This window comes from Dasypus novemcinctus, chromosome 18 (assembly GCF_030445035.2).
Source record: "Dasypus novemcinctus isolate mDasNov1 chromosome 18, mDasNov1.1.hap2, whole genome shotgun sequence".
NCBI lineage: Eukaryota > Metazoa > Chordata > Mammalia > Cingulata > Dasypodidae > Dasypus > Dasypus novemcinctus.
This window is the reverse complement of record NC_080690.1, coordinates 23,272,279-23,290,155: the sequence shown is the minus strand read 5'-3', so window position 1 is coordinate 23,290,155 and position 17,877 is coordinate 23,272,279. Positions and strand designations below refer to the sequence as shown.

The 17,877-nt window shown below is 51.7% G+C and overlaps 2 protein-coding genes across 4 annotated transcripts; one reads left to right on the top strand and one right to left on the bottom strand.

Moving 5' to 3' along the window:
• Positions 1–293: 293 nt before the first annotated feature.
• Positions 294–2,262, bottom strand: CIAO2B (cytosolic iron-sulfur assembly component 2B). The gene is given in 6 exon segments (XM_004460895.5): positions 294–534; positions 959–985; positions 988–1,003; positions 1,428–1,553; positions 1,821–1,900; positions 2,071–2,262. Coding segments are annotated over 6 exon segments (489 nt in total). The 5' UTR covers positions 2,213–2,262; the 3' UTR covers positions 294–436.
• Positions 2,262–16,296, top strand: CES2 (carboxylesterase 2). 3 transcript variants are annotated; one of them, XM_004460891.5, is made up of 12 exons: positions 2,262–3,560; positions 8,894–9,098; positions 9,942–10,080; positions 10,752–10,885; positions 10,967–11,225; positions 11,628–11,726; positions 12,014–12,154; positions 12,267–12,347; positions 12,592–12,736; positions 13,127–13,264; positions 13,854–13,926; positions 14,350–16,296. In XM_004460891.5, exons 1-12 carry the CDS (start codon positions 3,497–3,499, stop codon positions 14,534–14,536), a joined length of 1,665 nt encoding a protein of 554 aa, XP_004460948.2. In that variant the 5' UTR covers positions 2,262–3,496; the 3' UTR covers positions 14,537–16,296. The 3 variants fall into 3 exon arrangements, with proteins under 3 accessions (XP_004460948.2, XP_058135864.1, XP_012381573.1); XM_012526119.4 differs by having other exon boundaries at positions 2,290–3,560; positions 8,894–8,937; XM_058279881.2 differs by lacking the exon at positions 11,628–11,726.
• Positions 16,297–17,877: the final 1,581 nt, after the last annotated feature.

The window sequence follows — 17,877 nt, the reverse complement described above, 5'->3', positions numbered from 1 at the left end:
ATAGGAGATGCAGGATGGAGTACTTAAAATACATTTATATACACACATGAATAGAGCATATGTTGCAACAAGTTAACAACTGTTGAATGCTGGTGATGAGTATACAGGTTTGTTCACTACTATTCACTATCCTTTCAATATTTTTGTTTACTTGCAACTTTTCCTAGTCAAAATGTTGGGGAAAATTGAAAATATTAATAAAATGCACCTCATTGAACCCTGCATAGGCACATATCCCCTCCCAAGCCCCGAGTGCCCCTACTTTATAAAAGACTCTAAGGCATGCTAGGAAATGAATATAAATTAAGGGTTTATTACAAAATGCAAAATGTTAATTTTCTCATCGTCAGTAATTCAAAAAAACAAGGTCATGAACCCTGGGTGATGAAACTGGGGCCCAGACACAGGTGTGTGGGCTAGGAGCCAAAAGCCACACTTAGGAGCGGGCCGACAGGCACTGGTTCACAACCTCCAGCAGGTGGGTATTCTCCAGGGCAGCTGCTACCCGCTCCTTATCCGCAAGTTGCTTGTTCACTGGGGGGAAAGAGAAAGTCAAAACTAGATTCTGGCCATGCTGCTAGTCAGCCCCACCTCTGAACCTTTGTATAGCCTAGGGCCGGAACAACAAAGCCCTGCTGTTGCCTCCCTGCCAGGACCGTAAGCTTCGATGAAGCTACCCCAACCACCCGAGCCCACACCAATCCCACCATTTTGGAACCCCTCCCACCTGGCTGTTCATGCCTGCCCCCTGCATTCCCAAAGCCTGGTCTTATGTACTGCTCCTAGGGCCAGGGGAGGAGGCAGGAGGAGAAAGGACACAGTAAACACAGTCAAGCCAGCTTCCCTGAGGAGTCTCTGGCAATTTCACCTACCTAGGCTCCCTTGGATCTTGCTCCCCAAACCATAGAAAGGAAGAAGCTTTAGAAAGCTTAGCACCCAGGCCAAGGCCCTCATTCACCTGCATGTTCTGAGGCATGGGTCCCCGAGTAATGTGCACGTCCATCTAGGAGGGAGAAAGTCAGGGCCCTGAGCACCCCCCAACCTGCTCACCTCCTTGCCTGCACCCCAATCCCCACCCAGATCACCGCCTCTAGCTGATCCTTCTTCTAATCATGACTTTGGCCCTTCCACCACACCCTAAACCCACCCACAGCACATCTCTCTCTACCCAAACAACTGGTCAACTACTGTTTATTTAAAGGCCTGCTCCAAACCCACCTACAGCTCCCAGCTGCTCTTTCTGCCACACTCCTCACTACTTTTCTGCACTTTCCAGCTCAGGCCTTCATTCTTGTCCTCTTCACTTGGAAACCAAACTCCCAGTTTCAACACTGCTGATTAGGATCCTGCTAGCCCCCACTCTGATGCCCCCCTCCTCAGGAGCAGATCCTCATGCTTGCCCTGTATGGGGCTCAGTTCCAACTAACCTTGAAACGCTGGGGAAGGGAGCGAAGAAGCTTGACTTTGATGGACAGACCAATAAGGGTGGCCATGCTGCAGTGCGGAATGGTGGGAGTGAAGGCCACAGCCACTGTACTCTCGGGGTCACTCACCTGGGAAGGGGGGAATAAGAGATGTCAGGGGTCCCAGCCCTCCCAGCCCAGGGTCCCTCTTCTTAATTTCTTGCTTCAGTCACGTCGTCTAACCTCTATGGTCCTCAGTTTCCTCATCCCCAAAATGGGCACAACATCCCTCCTTCCAAAGATGCCACTAGTAGTCCATGAGCTGAAAGAACGCGAATACCAGCCCCTCATACACAGCTGAGTCTTTCTGACTCTCCCGAAACAAGTCGCTCCCCTCGGATGCTGGGACTGACTCACCTGAACCCGGACCTGCTCCACTACGTTCAATTCCTCCAGCGTCAGTGGATGCTCTGGGTCATTGATGGAGCGAATCAGATGTGGCAAGTGAAGGAAAAAGTATCGTGCGCCTTTGTCCGTTCAGAACTCTCCGCCAAGAATGCCCCGCCCTGGTGCTGCCCCTCCAGCCCTCGGACATCAGCTCTACCAGTCTCCCAGCCCGCCCCCCACCGCCCCTGCGAACCCGCCCCCCGCCCCGCACAGCGGATATCGAAGATCTCCCGCGCATCTATGCTGTCTGGAACCTGCTCGTCCTCCTCGCCCGCAGTCACAGGCCGCTCCCCTGAGCGCTCATAGATGAGGGGGTTGGCGTTCTCCAGGAGGCCGCCCCCGACGCCGCCGCCTCCCACCATGGCCGTACCGCCGCGGGCCGCTTTCCGTGTGCACTTCCGCTCCGACCGCGCACTTCCGGTGAACGGGAAGGGGGCGTGGCGTGATGACGGAGTCGCCCGAGGGACAGCCGCGCGGCGGGGTTCCTGCCCAGGGCTTGGGAGAGGCGGCGGCCGCGGCGTTCTGGCCACGCGAAGCGGGGAAGATGCAGACAGCTCAAGTCCAGGCGCGGAGAACAGACCCCGGCGGCGCTGGGCCGCGCGAGCCCCCGGGGGGCTGAAACACGGAGGCCAAGGCCAGTTCTCGGGGCCACTAAAGGCCAGTCTGAGGTTGAGCTTGGCGTGTCCGCAGGCCGCGTCTGCCCCGGAATTCTTTCCTAACTCTCAGACCCGGGCGCCCGGTCCCCAGGTTTGCCTCTGTTCCGCGCGGCTCGAGGTGTTTCGCGCTCTTCCGGTGATGCGCCTGCCTCTGCCGCTGCACAGTGAGCCCTGGAGTGCCCGGCCAGGTCCCCAGCCCGCGGATTCAGCAGGCGCTCGATTAAAGTTTGTGAAATGAGTAAATGACCGTGAACCCGATCTCGGCGGGAGGTGGGGGAGTAAAGACCACCTTCGAAAGGAGAGCGTGGCCGAGTTCAGAGAGGGGCTGGCGGAGACGCTCAGACCAGGGGCACTAAGGGGGTAAAAGACCGTGAACGGAGGACCCGGGAAGCCGTGAGGAAGAGCCGCAAGGAACCGCAAGGAAGAGCGTTAAGGATAAAGGGCACAGTCGCACGCCTCTGCCTTTGCTCAAGCCATTTCCTTAGCCTGGAACGAAGGTCGTTCTCATTTCTTCATATATAGGTATTCTGATTGTGCACCTCCTCACGGGAGCCCTCTTAGGTTCTCCACACACAGCTTATTGCTACCTCTTTTCTCATACCCTCCTCCCCAACACCCCGATGGGGCCTACAAGGACAATAAACGTAGTGACTCCAGGTTTGAGGAAAGGGTTCCTGGTGTGGCGGAGGAGATCCCGTTGTGTGACTATACCACATTTTACTGATTGGAGAGGACCCAAGGGGGCCGGGCTGCCAGGGCAGAAGAGAAGCGGCCGAGCCGGCATCCGCCTGCCCCTGGCTCCCGCCTCAACCTTCGCCCCCGCCCAGCCCCTGCCCTAGCCTGGCTGACCCTGGCCCGACCCCGCGCGCCCCGCCTCCTCCCGACCTCGTCCAAACTCCCCTGGGCAAGGCACAGATCCGCGGCTGAGCTGGCCCCGGGCAGCCTCTCGGTGAAAAGCCACAGAAAGGAGGACCTTCGAGCGAGCGGAACATGCGGCTGCAGCGGCTGAGCGCCTTGGCCTATGGGCTCCTGCTTCTTCTTGTCCCGGCCTGGGGTGAGGCTCCCGCGGTGGGCGGCGGGAGTCGGGTAGGATCTTCCAAATTCTGCAGAGGCGGAACCTGAGGCCAAGGGAGGGAAGGCGCCAGGGAGATCGGAAGATGAGGGCAACGATAGTGACGGCACCTTGCACAGGGCCGGACTCCCCCCTCCCCGACTGCCCTGGATGGGCCCCCTAAGCGCAGAGAGGGTCCAGGCTGCCCGAGGCCATACAGCACAGGTCCCCGGGGCTCTAAGGAGGGGGGCGGGGTTAGGGGGGCCTTGGTGAGTAACAATAATAGTAATAAGAATATCTTTCCTCTTTTGTGGGGCCCTGTGTCCTGCCTTTGACCAGAGGGACCCTCTGAGCCCCCCTCCCCAGCGGCCCCAACCAAGATAACCGGCCCTAATTCAACATCTGGGAATCTGGCACAGAACAGCATTGAGAAGCTCCTGAACTTGTCTCCTAAAGCCAGTGGAGGAACCCACTGTGTCTCCTTCACCCCAGTGCACCGTGCACTGGGTGCAGGCATGTCTGGGCCTCCAGGGCAGAAGTGATTGCCCTTTGTGCCTGCTTTCCACTCCCTGGACACCTTATCAGGAGCTCTTCGAGCCCAGTGCCTGGGGTGTCCAAGGTTCTCTTGGTCCATTCACATGGAGCATGATCCTCTCATCCAAAATGCCCCCTCTCTGTCCCTTCCCAGACCAATCTGCTGGTGAGTGTGAGGGGCCTACACTCATCTCACCCCCACCCTGGCTCTTGGAATAGACGCCAAGATCTGTCCTGCCTAGCTGCTGCTTCCCTTTTATTATTTTGGATTAGTCTATACAGTCAGAGAGAATAATTAACAAGGTGTAAGAGGACAGAGGGTGGTGGGTCTGACCCTCACTTGTCCAACCCAATCCTGGTTCCTCCACAGGGCCCATTAAGAAAGGTCCCCAGGGCCTTGTCCATTCAACCCAGGAGTTTACCCCAAAAGACACGTGAAAACACCCTCGGTTTTCACTGAAGTGGTTGAACATTCACCTGCTTTCTGAGCCCTGGCCTTTTACACTTCCTGGCACAGGGCAGAACTCCCCACACTTTTAGTGGGAAAGCTTCCTCATACTCTTTTTTTTTTTTTTTTTTTTTAAGATTTATTTTTTGTTTATTCCCCCCTCCCCCCCATATGCTCGCTGTGTCCATTTGCTGTGTGTTCTTCTGTGTCCTGGATTCTTGTCAGCAGAATCAGGAATCTGTGTCTCTTCTTGTTGCATCATCTTGCTGCGTCAGTTCTTTGTGTGTGCGGCGCCATTCCTGGGCAGGCTGCATTTTTTTCGCACGGGGCAGCTCTCCTTACAGGGCACACTCCTTGTGCATGGGGCTCCTCTATGTCGGGGACACTCCTGCGTGGCACAGCACTCCTTGCATGCATCAGTGCTGCCCATGGGCCAGCTCATTACATGGGTCAGGAGGCCCGGGGTTTGAACCTTGGACCTCCCATGTGGTAGGTAGAAGCCCTATCCGTTGGTCCAAATCTGCTTCCCCAATGGAATGTTATTCAGCAATAAAAAGAAATGAAGTACTAGGGAGCTGAGGTGGCTCAAGCAACTGAGTGCCCCTCTCCCACACTGATCCTGGGATCGGTTCCTAAAGAAAAAGATGAGAAGAAAAGACAGCAGACACAGAAAGAACCCATAGCAAATAGACAGAGAGCAGATAGCGAGCACAAACAACAAGGGGGAGAATGGAATAAATAAACTTTTTAAAAATCACTTAAAAAAAAAAAAAGAAATGAAGTACTGATAACATGCTTCAACCTGAATGAATCTTGAAAACATTACGTTAAGTGAAAGAAGCCATTCACAAAGGACCACATATTATATGATTCCATTTATATGACATGGCCAGAATCCATAAGACTGTGTAGTGGGGAGAGGTGGGAAAAAAGGGGGAGTGACTGCTAATGGGTACTGATTTCTTTTTGGAGTGATGAAATATTCTAAAATTGATTGTGGTAAAGCTTGTACCCTTCTGTGCAAATACTAAAAACCATTGAGTTGTATATTTAAAATGTGTGAATTTTATGGCACATGAATTATACCTCAATAGAACTGTCATTAAAAAAATAAACACATCAGCCAATTTGCAAAGTATGGAGCTTAGTTGGATCCTGATTAAAACAACCCTGTAAATACTATTTAGGAGATAATGTAAGAGATAAGAACATTTGACTAGATATTTATTTATTTATTTTTTTAAAAAAAAGATTTATTTATTTATTTAATTTCCCCCCCTCCCCCGGTTGTCTGTTCTTGGTGTCTATTTGCTGCGTCTTGTTTCTTTGTCCGCTTCTGTTGTCGTCAGCGGCGCGGGAAGTGTGGGCGGCGCCATTCCTGGGCAGGCTGCCCTTTCATTTCAGGCTGGGCGGCTCTCCTCACGGGTGCACTCCTTGCGCGTGGGGCTCCCCTACGCGGGGGACACCCTGCGTGGCGCGGCACTCCTTGCGCGTATCAGCACTGCGCATGGCCAGCTCCACACGGGTCAAGGAGGCCCCGGGTTTGAACCGCGGACCTCCCATATGGTAGACGGACGCCCTAACCACTGGGCCAAAGTCCGTTTCCCTTGACTAGATATTTAATTACATTAAGACGTTATGGGGAAGCGGATTTGGCCCAACGATAGGGCATCCGCCTACCACAAGGAGGTCCAAGGTTCAAACCCCGGGCCTCCTGACCCATGTGATGAGCTGGCCCTTGTGCAGCACTGATGCATGCAAGGAGTGCAGTGCCACGCAGGAGTGTCCCCTGCATAGGGGAGCCCCATGTGCAAGGAGTGTGCCCCATAAGGAGAGCTGCACCATGCGAAAAAAGCGCAGCCTGCCCAGGAGTGGCGCCGCACACACAGAGAGCTGATGCAGCAAGATGATGCAACAAGAAGAGACACAGTTTCCTGATTCTGCTGACAAGAATCCAGGACACAGGAAAACACACAGTGAATGGACACAGAGAGCAGACAACTGGGGGGGGGGGGGCACGAAGGGGAGAGAAATAAAAAATCTTTAAAAAAACAAACAAAAAACATTCCATTGTATGGCTAGACCACATTTTATTGATTTATTAATCATTTGGATTGCTTCTACTCTTTGGCTATTTTGAATAATCCTATGAACATTTGCATACAAGTTTTTGTGTAGATACATGTTTTTATTTCTCTTGGGTGTATACCTAGGAGCAGAATTGCTGGGTCCTCTGGTAACTCATTTGAGGAACTGCCAGACTTTTCCAGACAGCTGCTCCCTTTTCCCACAACTTGTTACTATCTTTTTGATGTGCTTCTTGAGTCTCTTTCAGTATTCATGTTCCTCCTCTGCCTCTCTTATTTTCTTTGGAATTTTTGTTGTTTTTGTGTTGAAGAGGCCAAGTTATTTGTTCTGTAGAGGGTCCCATAATTTGGGTTTTGCTGATTGCTTCCCTCTAGTGTCTTTTAACATCTTCCTCTGGCCCTATATGCCTGATCAACTTGTATTTAGATACTAGAGGCTTGATGAGATGCTGGTTTTATGTTTTGTTTTGCTTATTTTTTTGTGAAGAGTATTTCACACGTGGTGCTGTGTACTTCCAATAGAAATTATGTAATTTCTGATTGTCTTGCTTTTGTAGCAAAATGAGTTGTCAACATCACAGAGTTCAATGTGCATTTCTCTTCACATAAGTGAGGTGAATATCTTTTCATTTGTTTAAGAGCCATTTATTTGTATGGCTTATTCTATCTAAACATTTTTCTGTTGGGTGGCTGGTATGTTATTCATTTGTAGAGACTCTTTATTTATAACATTGGGTCTTTCACTGTTAGGTGACTGTTTTAGTTTGCTAAAAGCTGCCAATGCAATATATACCAGCAATGGGTTGGCTTTTATATTGGGATTTATTAGACGAAAAGCTTACAGTTCTGAGGCCATGGAAGTGTCCAAATCAAGGTATCATTAAGAGATGATGCCTCACCAAGTTGCAGCTGTGGGTGATCAGGCACATGGCGGAGCACAGTGGTGGCTCTGCTGGTATCTGCCTTCTCCTCCAGACTTTCTCCTCCAGTTCAGCTGTGGGCAATCAGGCATCTGGCTTCTCCCTCACCTCTGCTCCAGGCCTTGTCTCTTTCAGCTACTCCAGTGTCTCTTTCCGTGCCCCTGTGCTCTGCTGATTCCATCTTCCTGCCTTCCAGATGTCTCTCTGAGCCTCTTGGGTTTCCTTTGTCTCTGCAGCTTTTTCTGTGTATGAGGATTTTATTCCTCCATTTATAAAGGACTCCTGTAAAACGATTAAGTTCACCCTGGGTCATGCCCTACTGAAGGGATCTAATTAAAAGGCCCCTCTACAATAGGTTTACAGGCACAGGAATGGATTAGCTCCAAGAACATGATCTTCTGGGATCCACCCAGCTTCAAACCACCACAGTGACTTTCAGTCCTTTCCTCTCCCTGATCCCCACAGCAGGGCAGGCTGTCACTTTTTATACTCAGTCACAGCTGCACTTCTCTTTCACAGCTCTCCTTACACATTGCTCCTTGTTTGTAGTATGCTTTCCTTTTTTTTTTTTTTAATTTTATTTCTTTCCCCTCCCCCCCCCCCCCCCCCCCCGTTGTCTGCTCTCTGTGTCCATTCGCTATATGTTCTGTGTCTGCTTGTATTCTTGTCAGCGGCACCCGGAATCTGTGTCTCATTTTGTTGTATCATCTTGCTGCATCAGCTCTCCGTGTGTGCGGTGCCATTCCTGGGCAGGCTGCACTTTTTTCGTGCTGGGCGGCTCTCCTTACATGGCGGCACTCCTTGTGCTCATCTGCGCATGGGCCAGCTCATCACACAGGTCAGGAGGCCCGGGGTTTGAACCTTGGACCTCCCATGTCATAGGTGGACGCCCTATCCACTGGGCCAAATCTGCTTCCCTGTAGTGTGCTTTCTTTATATCACTTCTGGCTACCTAAAGCACAAGATCCCTGAGGATAGGGACCATGTCTGTCTGATTCCCATGGTTTTCCTACTGCCTCACATGCCCTGGCTGACAGTTCCTTGAAAAGACACTCTCACTCCATCAAGCACTTGTGACCATTTGTTCGACGCTCCTGGGGCCTAACCATGGCACCCAGCCTCAAGTTGCCTTGCTGAGCCTGATGGGAGAGGCTGGGGACCAGGCCTGGAGAGGTCAGTGGGAGTTGGAGGTGGGGTCAGGGTTCCAGGCAGGATGTTTGTAAACAAACCAAATGCTTGTAGACCAGGACTCCACGAGCTGAGCCGTGGATAGGAAGGAGCTCTAATAGTCTGAGAGGGTAGCTGATCGGGCAGACCTAACCCTGATGTCCATCTCTCTGTCCACAGGCCAGGACTCTGCCAGCCCCATCCGGACCACACACACGGGGCAGGTGCGGGGGAACCTTGTCCACGGAAAGGGCACTGATGTGGGGGTCCACAGCTTCCTGGGAATTCCCTTCGCCAAGCCACCCCTGGGGCCGCTGCGGTTTGCACCCCCCGAACCCCCTGAACCTTGGAGTGGTGTGAGGGATGGGACCTCCCACCCAGCCGTGTAAGCTGTCCCCTAGGAGACCAGGGAACTCCAGGCCCCGGGTGGGAGGTACGCTGAGCCGTGGCCCAGGCTGCAGTTGTCATCTCATCTAAACCCCTATAACCGGTTTTCTGATACACATGCTGAGGCTCAGATGGGTGGATTAACTGGTCCAGGTTACTGGCTCACAGCCTGGGAGAGTGTTCTCTGGTTATGCAAATGTTCTCTGCCACCAGTGGGAGGTGTCTCTGGGAGAGGCTCAGGCTGGCTCTCTGAACCTGGTAGGAGCCCCTGACTCCAGTAGCATAAACTGCAGATCCCTGAAGAGGGTAGCAGTGGTGGCTCCCTGGGGACCCTCACTCTTCACCATAACTGTGCCAACAGACAGGACAAGTGCCATTAGTCAAGGGACATGTGTATGTCCTTACCACTAGAAACTGGGAGCAATGAGGCTCCTTGAGAGTCTGGACTTGGGATGAAGGAGGTCCCACTGCCTTCCTCATGAGAAATTAACTTCTGTCCTTTCGTGCAGCTCATGTATGTGAGCTAATCTCCTGTTCTAGGCCCAGCTGGGCACAGGGAGACAGTGGTGAATGTCAATACATGCAACAACGGTCCCATAGAGACCTCCAAGAGTCAGGACTTTCCCAGCCTTGGGAGGAGTGGTATCCAAGGCGTTAGGGCCTCCCTGGAAAACCATGCCAGCTTGCCCAGAGCCTGGGACCTGTAACTTGGTGGAGAGGGTCTTCAGGAAGGACCACATGTAATAAGGGAGGCTAAAGGTGGCTGGGAGCAAATACAAGTCCAGGGTCTGGTTTGGGTCACAGCATGGCCCCTGGACTGACTGTCTGCCATGGCCACTAGGTGTCTGCAGGACATCACCGCCCTGGATATGATTCAGAGTATGCTGAATTGGACCCTGCCCCTCTTCTCCATGTCTGAGGACTGTCTGTATCTTAACATCTACACACCCGCCCACACCACAGAAGGCACCAACCTGCCTGTGAGTTCCAAGCTGCAGCCAACTGGGGAGGGGGAGGACTTTTTTTCTACAAGAAAATTAGAAAGGACAAGATCAGACTGGGCTCCACTGCAGTGTGGAGCATGTTGAGAGGGTTCTCACCAAGAAGCCACCATTTAGATCATCAGGTTCAAGGAGACTACCCAAAGTGGACATCTGACCACCAGGTATGGGGTCACAGAACCCCAGCTGTTCCAGAGGTCAGAGGCTGTGTCCTGGGATGGACCCAGGACTTACCCAACCAACCTGAACTCAGGAGACTTACAGGTGCCTGAGGGCCGCACTTTGAAGTCACCAGAAATCCTATCCATGAACCCCAGACCTTCATCTTTTAAGCTAATGAAAATGGAAATGGAAGTCACTTTTAATGAATGTGCATGAGAGATGGTCAAGGTGACACTCCTTTTCTTTCCTCCTTAGAGAGGATTCTGGGAGAAATAGAGCCAGGCTTTGATACATAGGGTAGGCCCCAAAGTATGCGAGGCCCGGTCTTCCCACTAGAACTTGGGTCACCCTAGCACAGATTATGTAGACACCGCTCTGTCTATGTGGGTAGGGGGACAGAGTCAAAGCAGTGGTTAGCCTAGGTCACAACCCAGGTGGGGTTTAGGCTGCATAGGAGCTGCATGGTACCTGTGCCTCGGTTTCCCCAGGTGATGGTGTGGATCCATGGCGGTGGGCTGGTGCAGGGCATGGCCTCCATATATGATGGTTCTATACTGGCGGCCTTTGAGGACGTGGTAGTGGTCACTATCCAGTACCGCCTGGGTGTCCTGGGCTTCTTCAGGTGAGGCTGGGGCTGGGCTGGGCAATGCAGGCTGAGCAGAGCCAGAACACCCCCCTGATACCCCTCCCTGACACCTCTCAGCACTGGAGACAAGCATGCAACTGGCAACTGGGGCTACCTAGACCAAGTGGCCGCACTGCGCTGGGTCCAGCAGAACATCGCCTACTTTGGAGGTGACCCTAGCCGTGTCACAATTTTTGGCGAGTCTGCAGGTGGCACAAGTGTGTCCTCGCACGTCGTGTCCCCCATGTCCCAAGGACTCTTCCATGGTGCCATCATGGAGAGTGGCGTGGCCCTGCTGCCCGGACTTATCGCCAGCTCGTCTGATACAGTCTCCACAGTGAGTGCCCAACGGTGGGAAGCCCAGCCCTACTGCTCACCCCTTACCTCTCAGAGCTCCATTAGTCCCTCTGTTAAATGGGAGTGGCAAGGTACTGTTGCTCACAGGGACTTTGCCAAGGGGTTCAAGGGACAGATTCCACAGACCTCTGCCATCGCCGAGGCTGAGCATGCAAAGCAGCAGGCTTGGGGACCCCCATTGTGGACAGAACTGTCCAAGCTGGTGGGATGTCCCCTCTGCCTGAGACTTCTGAACCTTAGGGAGGTTGAAACAATTTCAAAACTGCAGGAATCACACACACATACCCTGTGTGATTTGGAGTATGCTTGCCAGCAACAGGGGCCTTGGGCAAACCTTCCTGATCTGGAAGGATGAGCCAGCCCCTGTCTGGTCCCTTGACAGATGGTGGCAAACCTGTCTGCCTGTGGGCAGGTTGGCTCGGAGGCCCTGGTGAGCTGTCTGCGGGGTAAGACAGAAGAGGAGATTCTGTCTATCAACAAGGTCAGGCTGAAAGGGCCTGGATGGAGAGGAAGGGGCCCAGCAGGGCATGGATGCCCTTCCATACTCCCTGGGCAGGTCACTCCATCTCTATGCCTTGGTGTCCTCACAGCCTTGAAAGGGGGATCAAGGCCAGGCCATACTAGGCTCAGCAGAGGACCTCCTGGGGGTGGGGGTGGGCATCCTGGAATGAACCAGGAAGGGATCGAGGCCCTTGGACGGCCTCAGAAATTGTCTCAGACATCTTGTAGGCATTGAGCCTTGCTCTCTGACCTTGCATGGACCCTCAGCCCTTCAAGCTCATCCCAGGTGTGGTAGATGGGACCTTCCTACCCAGGCACCCCCAGGAGTTGCTTGCCTCTGCTGACTTTCAACCTGTACCCAGCATCATCGGTGTCAACAACGATGAGTACGGCTGGATCATCCCCTCGGTGAGGCCCAGCCCCAAGCCCCTGAGTGCCGGGGGAGCCTATCAGTGGGGTAGCCTCAGGGCTTCAGAGCTCCAGGCCCATTCCAGCCCCAACTCGAAACCCTCCCCCATAGAGCATGGGCATCTCCAACTTCCAGGGGGAAATGGACAGAGAGACTCTGCAGGCTGCTCTCCAGAAAATGTCAGCACTGATGGTGAGAGTCCTGCCCCAACAGGAGAGTCCCCACTCCAGTCCCGAGGCAGGGGGATCCCATTCCCCCAGATATCCTGCCTCTGCAGCAGCCGCATGAGCAAAGGCTGGGGTCTGTGTACTTGTGAGTAAGGTCACCCCAGGGCTCGGCTCCTTCCCCCATTCCCAGTCCCGTACCAAGACCTGTTGCTGCTGCTGCCTGCCCCAGCAGCCTACCTGACCTGATTCCTCCTGGTCCCCTGGGGTAGATGATGCCTCCTGAGTTTGGCGACTTGTTGATGGAGGAGTATGTGGGGGACAATGGGGACTCCCAGAATCTCCGAGCCCAGTTCCAAGAGATGATGGGGGACTCCCTCTTCGTGATCCCTGCACTCCAAGTAGCAAATTTTCAAAGTGAGTACGTAACTAAGGCCCAACTGGGCAGGGGCAGCCCAGAGCTGTGGGTCCCAGGTAAGGCCTCTCGGCATTCGGGACCCTACCCATGTCTGTTTATTGAGCCCCTGGGTGTGAGACACTTGAAGTCCCTCTTCTCAGTGAATCCTCATAGCTATCTAAGAGACATTGTCCCCATTTAGCAGGTGAGGAACCAGGTTCAGTGACCTTCAGTGGCTTGCCTAGGACCACATAACTAGGAAGCTCCAAGGCTGGGATTTTGAACCCAGACCCTTCCCACCCCATTGTCTAGATTCCAACCAGCCTTGGACTCATGTATCACATCACCATGGATGATACAGGAAAGTCCCAGGTGAAGGGCTGCCACATCATGCCTTACCCCTCCCCCAGGTCCCCACGCCCCTGTCTACTTCTATGAGTTCCAGCATCGACCCAGTTTCTTCAAGGACACCAAACCACCCCACGTGAGGGCGGACCACTGCGATGAGCTTTTCTTTGTTTTTGGAAGTACCTCCTGGAACAATTCCTGTGAGTTTTCCTGACAGAGTCCCTTACAGGCACCTAGTACCCCATGGGGTGGGACTGGACCCTGACTGGGCCCCTGAGGGGTAACTGCCCTCACTGTACAGATGAGGAAACTGAGGCTTAGAGAGAGGCTGAGACCAGGTGTCCAAGATCTTACAGCTAGAAAGACTGAGCCAGGACTAGACTCCAAGATTCTGTGGACAGGGTAGGAGTGGGGCACCTGTGCTCCCTTCACCCCTCCCCACCCTGATGAGGGGTATCGGGCATGGGTGCAGAAGACAGTGTTTCAAAGACATATTAGTTTCTTAAATGACTTTCTCATGTCAGAAGGAAGAAGGGGATCTTTTGCGCCAGTGTCAAGTCAGCCAGAGGCTGGGATGAGTGTAGGAGTTTGGGCTGGCTCCCCAGGGCTGTGGGGGAGCAGGCAGAGAGCCAGGCATGGGGAGGGAGGGATGTTCCCGGGCCAGCCCTGAGAAGCCAGGGGAATGCCATCCCCGGGATGGTGGTGAGGTGGGGGGTGCTTCGTGTGCATGGGCTAGCAGCCAGGCTAGGGTGGCCCTGACCTGGACGCTCGCCATCTTCCTCTCTGTAGTTGAAGTCACTGAGGAGGAGGAGATGCTGAGCAGGAGGATGATGAAGTACTGGACCAACTTTGCTCGAAATGGGTGAGATGAGGCACCCCAACCTCACCCTTGGGGGGCTTGTATCCATGCAGGGCTCCCCTTGTTTGTGGTGACCCCAGTAGCAAGCATGTGTCCCTAATAGCGACAGCCCCTTGCCCAGCTCTAGGACCTAGGCCTTCATCCCATCTCCTGGTGACCTGGAGGGTGGGTGATAGTGCTGGGTTACAGATGGGGCCTCCCTCTGAGTGGGAGGGACAGACAGGCCAGACTGCCCTGTCCCCTTGTGGAGCTGACACTCTAGTGGGAGGTAGTTTCTCTCCACCATCTGGAAACCACCCTGCTCATGCCCCAAGCCCATCTGGCTTGCGTGCCTCCTTGCTTGATCTCCGTCAGGGTGTCTGCATCTGGGTTCAGCAGAACTCAGAGTGACCCCCACTCTGCCCTGCTGGGCGGGCCTGTCTACAGGAACCCCAATGGCCAGGGTCTGCCCCACTGGCCCGTGTTCAACCAGGAGAAGCAATACCTGCAGCTGAGCACGCAGCCCACGGTGGGCCAGGCCCTGAAGGCCCACAGGCTCCAGTTCTGGACGAAGACCCTACCCCAGAAGGTCCAGCATCTCCAGGAGACTGAAGAGGAACACACAGAGCTGTAGCTCCATATCCAGGGCTGAGGGTGGGCTTGGGAGCAGGTGGGGGGCTGCCCGATGCCCCCAGACCTTCACCAAGGAGCCAGTAGGTTATTCCTTCATTCACACAGGAATGCTTTCGTTCAGCAAGCATTTATTAAGAATCTACTGTATGCAGTACATTTGATTTGTTTTCCTACATATCTCATTGCTGCCCCGTAATTTTTCTCCCCCCATCTTTCTTCTACCCCTCCTTCCCCCAAAAAACGATTATATTTTATCTGAGCATTCAGAGGTGCTAAATTGTGTTCAGTCTGTCTCTTTGCTCCACCAAAGCATTTTCTCTCTATCTTTAGAGACTGTGTCCCTCTTCCTGGAGACCCTAGGACCCCCTTGCCCTGCCTCTGACCAAACTGCCCTTTCCAGGCACCAGTTTTCCCTGGGGGGAAATAGGAGGTTATTTCCTTCAGTGCGTTTAAGCCCATCCATAGGACCTGGTGATTTTGGGGTGAGGATGCAGATTTCCGCATTGCCACTCTAGCCACCAGATGGCAGGCAAGGATAAACTTAAGCTGGGGCTGATGTTTACAGTGCTTCCACTGCTTCCTGAAAGCATTTTATTATTATTTTGTTGTTTTGTTTTGAAGATCACAAAAAATGTTACATTAAAAAATATAAGGGAAGCAGATTTGGCTCAGCGGTAGAGCGTCCACCTCCCACATGGGAGGTCCAGGGTTCAAACCCAGGTTCTCCTGACGCCTGTGGAACTGGCCCATGCGCGGTGCTGATGCGCGCAAGGAGTGCCCTGCCACGCAGGTGTGTCCCCCACGTAGGGGAGCCCCACGTGCAAGGAGTGCGCCCCATAAGGAGAGCCGCCCAGTGTGAAAAGAGTGCAGCTTGCCCAGGAATGGCGCCGCACACACAGCGAGCAGACACAGCAAGATAATGCAAAAGAGACGCAGATTCCCGGTGCGGCTGACAAGAATACAAGCAGACACAGAAGAACATGCAGCAAATGGACACAGAGAGCAGACAACTGGGGGATGGGGGGAGGGTGGAGAAGGGGAGAGAAATAAAAATCTTTAAAAAATATGTATAAGAGGTTCTCATATACCCCCCACCCTACCCCCTCACTCCTCCCACATCAACAACTTCGTTCATCACTGTGGCACATTCATTGTGAAAGCACTTACTGAGCACTTGCTGCATGCTCTTGTATGTTTTTCAGTTCTGCAGATGCACAGCATATATTCCAAAAAAAGTATATTTTCCAAAAGTGGGTTCTGAGACCTTTTTTAGGGTTAATATGCTGTTTTAGTTATACCATATTTTAACAACTTTTTTTGCGGGATAATTTACACACAATTAAATTCTCCCATTGTAGGTGTATAGTTTGATACTTTTGAGTAAATGTTTACAGACATGCGGTAAGTCACATGCATGTTTTAGAATGCTTCTATTGCTCCAGAATTTCCCCTGTGCCCCTTTTCAGTCAATCTCTGCCTACCCTGGCCCCAGACAACTACTGAATTACTTTCTGTTGCTCTAGTTTGACTTTTCTAAAATGTCATATAAATGGAATAATTTGTGACTGGCTTCTTACCCTTAGCCTATCATTTTTTAAAACAAATCATTTTTATTGATACATATTAATAAAGCACACAATTCATCCAAAATGTACAATCAGTGGTATCTGGTACAAAAACATAGCTGTACATTTATTGTTTCAATCAGTATTAGAGCATTTTCATTATTTCAATAATAAACAAGATCAGACAAACAAGAAAGTTCTTGACCTCTCAATCTCCCTCTGTTTCCCTGCTGTATATAGCTGTTTTTTCTGACTATTCTTGCACAATTATTTATTCATTAAACAGTTTTATTGAGCTTTAGTCACCTACCATATGATCTATCCAAAGTGTATTAGCCTATCATTTTTCAACCAGTAATTCTTTCCTCTTATTGCTGAATGGTATTCTCCTATATGGATGTACCACATTTTATTTATCTGTTCACCAGTTAATGGATATTTGCATGATTTCCATTTTTTAGCTATTTTAAATAAAGCTGTGAACATTTTCAGACAAGTCTTTGTATAGACATGTTTTCAGAGTGGAATTGCTGGGTTATATGGCAATTTTCTTTAAAGTATGTTTAACATTTTAGGAAAATGCTAAACTGTTTTCCAAAGTGACTATATCATTTTGAATCTCTACCAGCTGTATACGTAAGTTCCACTTTTTAAAAAAAGATTTATTTCCTCCCCACCCTCCCCGCCCTGCTGTTTTTGCTGTCTATGTCCATTCACTGTGTCATCTTCTGTATCTATTTCTCTTTTTGTCTTCTCATTTTTCCTCCTCTAGGATTCACCCAGATTCAATCCTGGGGACCTCTGATGTAGAGAGAATTTCCCTGTCAGCTGCACCACCTCAATTCCTGGTTTCTGCTGCTCTTGACCTTGACTCTCCCCTTTGTCTCTTGTTGCATCATCATCTTGCTGTGTGACTCACTTGTATGGGCACTGGCGTACTGTACGGGCACTTGGCTCACCATGCGGGCACTTGGCTCACCGTGTGGGCACTGGCTTGCTGTGCAGGCAGTCAGGTGGGCACTTGGCTCACTCTGTGGGCACTTGGCTCGCCACACAGGCACTGGCTCACCACGCAGGCACACTTTCTCTTCTTTTTCACCAGAAGGCCCCAGGGATCAAACCCAGATCCTCCCATATGGTAGCCCTGTCACTTGAGCCACATCTGCTTCCCCATAAGTTCCACTTATTCCATATCCTCTTGGTAATGCTCTTGGTATTGTCAGTCTTTTACATTTTATTGATTTTAATGGGTGTGCAGTGGTATCTCATTGTGGTTGGTTCCCAGGAATTTAGCACCTGCTTTCATCTTCCTTTCTCTCTATATATCTGTATCTATCTGTATTTATATCTATATCTACCATATTGATAGATATATACCCATATACACACATAGTGCTAAAACTCTTCTTTCCTTCATTTCACATTCTCCTTTTTTTAAATTGGTGCCTGGCGGCTGATTGAAGGTGCTGTAAGATGTAAAGTACCCTGGGATTCATGGGCCAAATCCTGTCGGGATTTAGAAGAAGGACTTTGTTGTCCAGTTAACAATAGGGAGTTTTGTTATGTGACCCTAATCTGGTTATCTCTGATCACCCGCAGCCCAGGTATTAATTAGGGTATGAGAATTAAGGGCAGAGGTCATACCTGCCAAGGCTTAGGGTGGGTTAAATGGGGAACACAGACATTGAGTCAGCATCAGTCCTGGCTGATTGGGGGTGGCCCAAAACAGCTCCTGGGAGAGACTGGAAGGAGAGAAATGAAGGTCAGCCACCACACG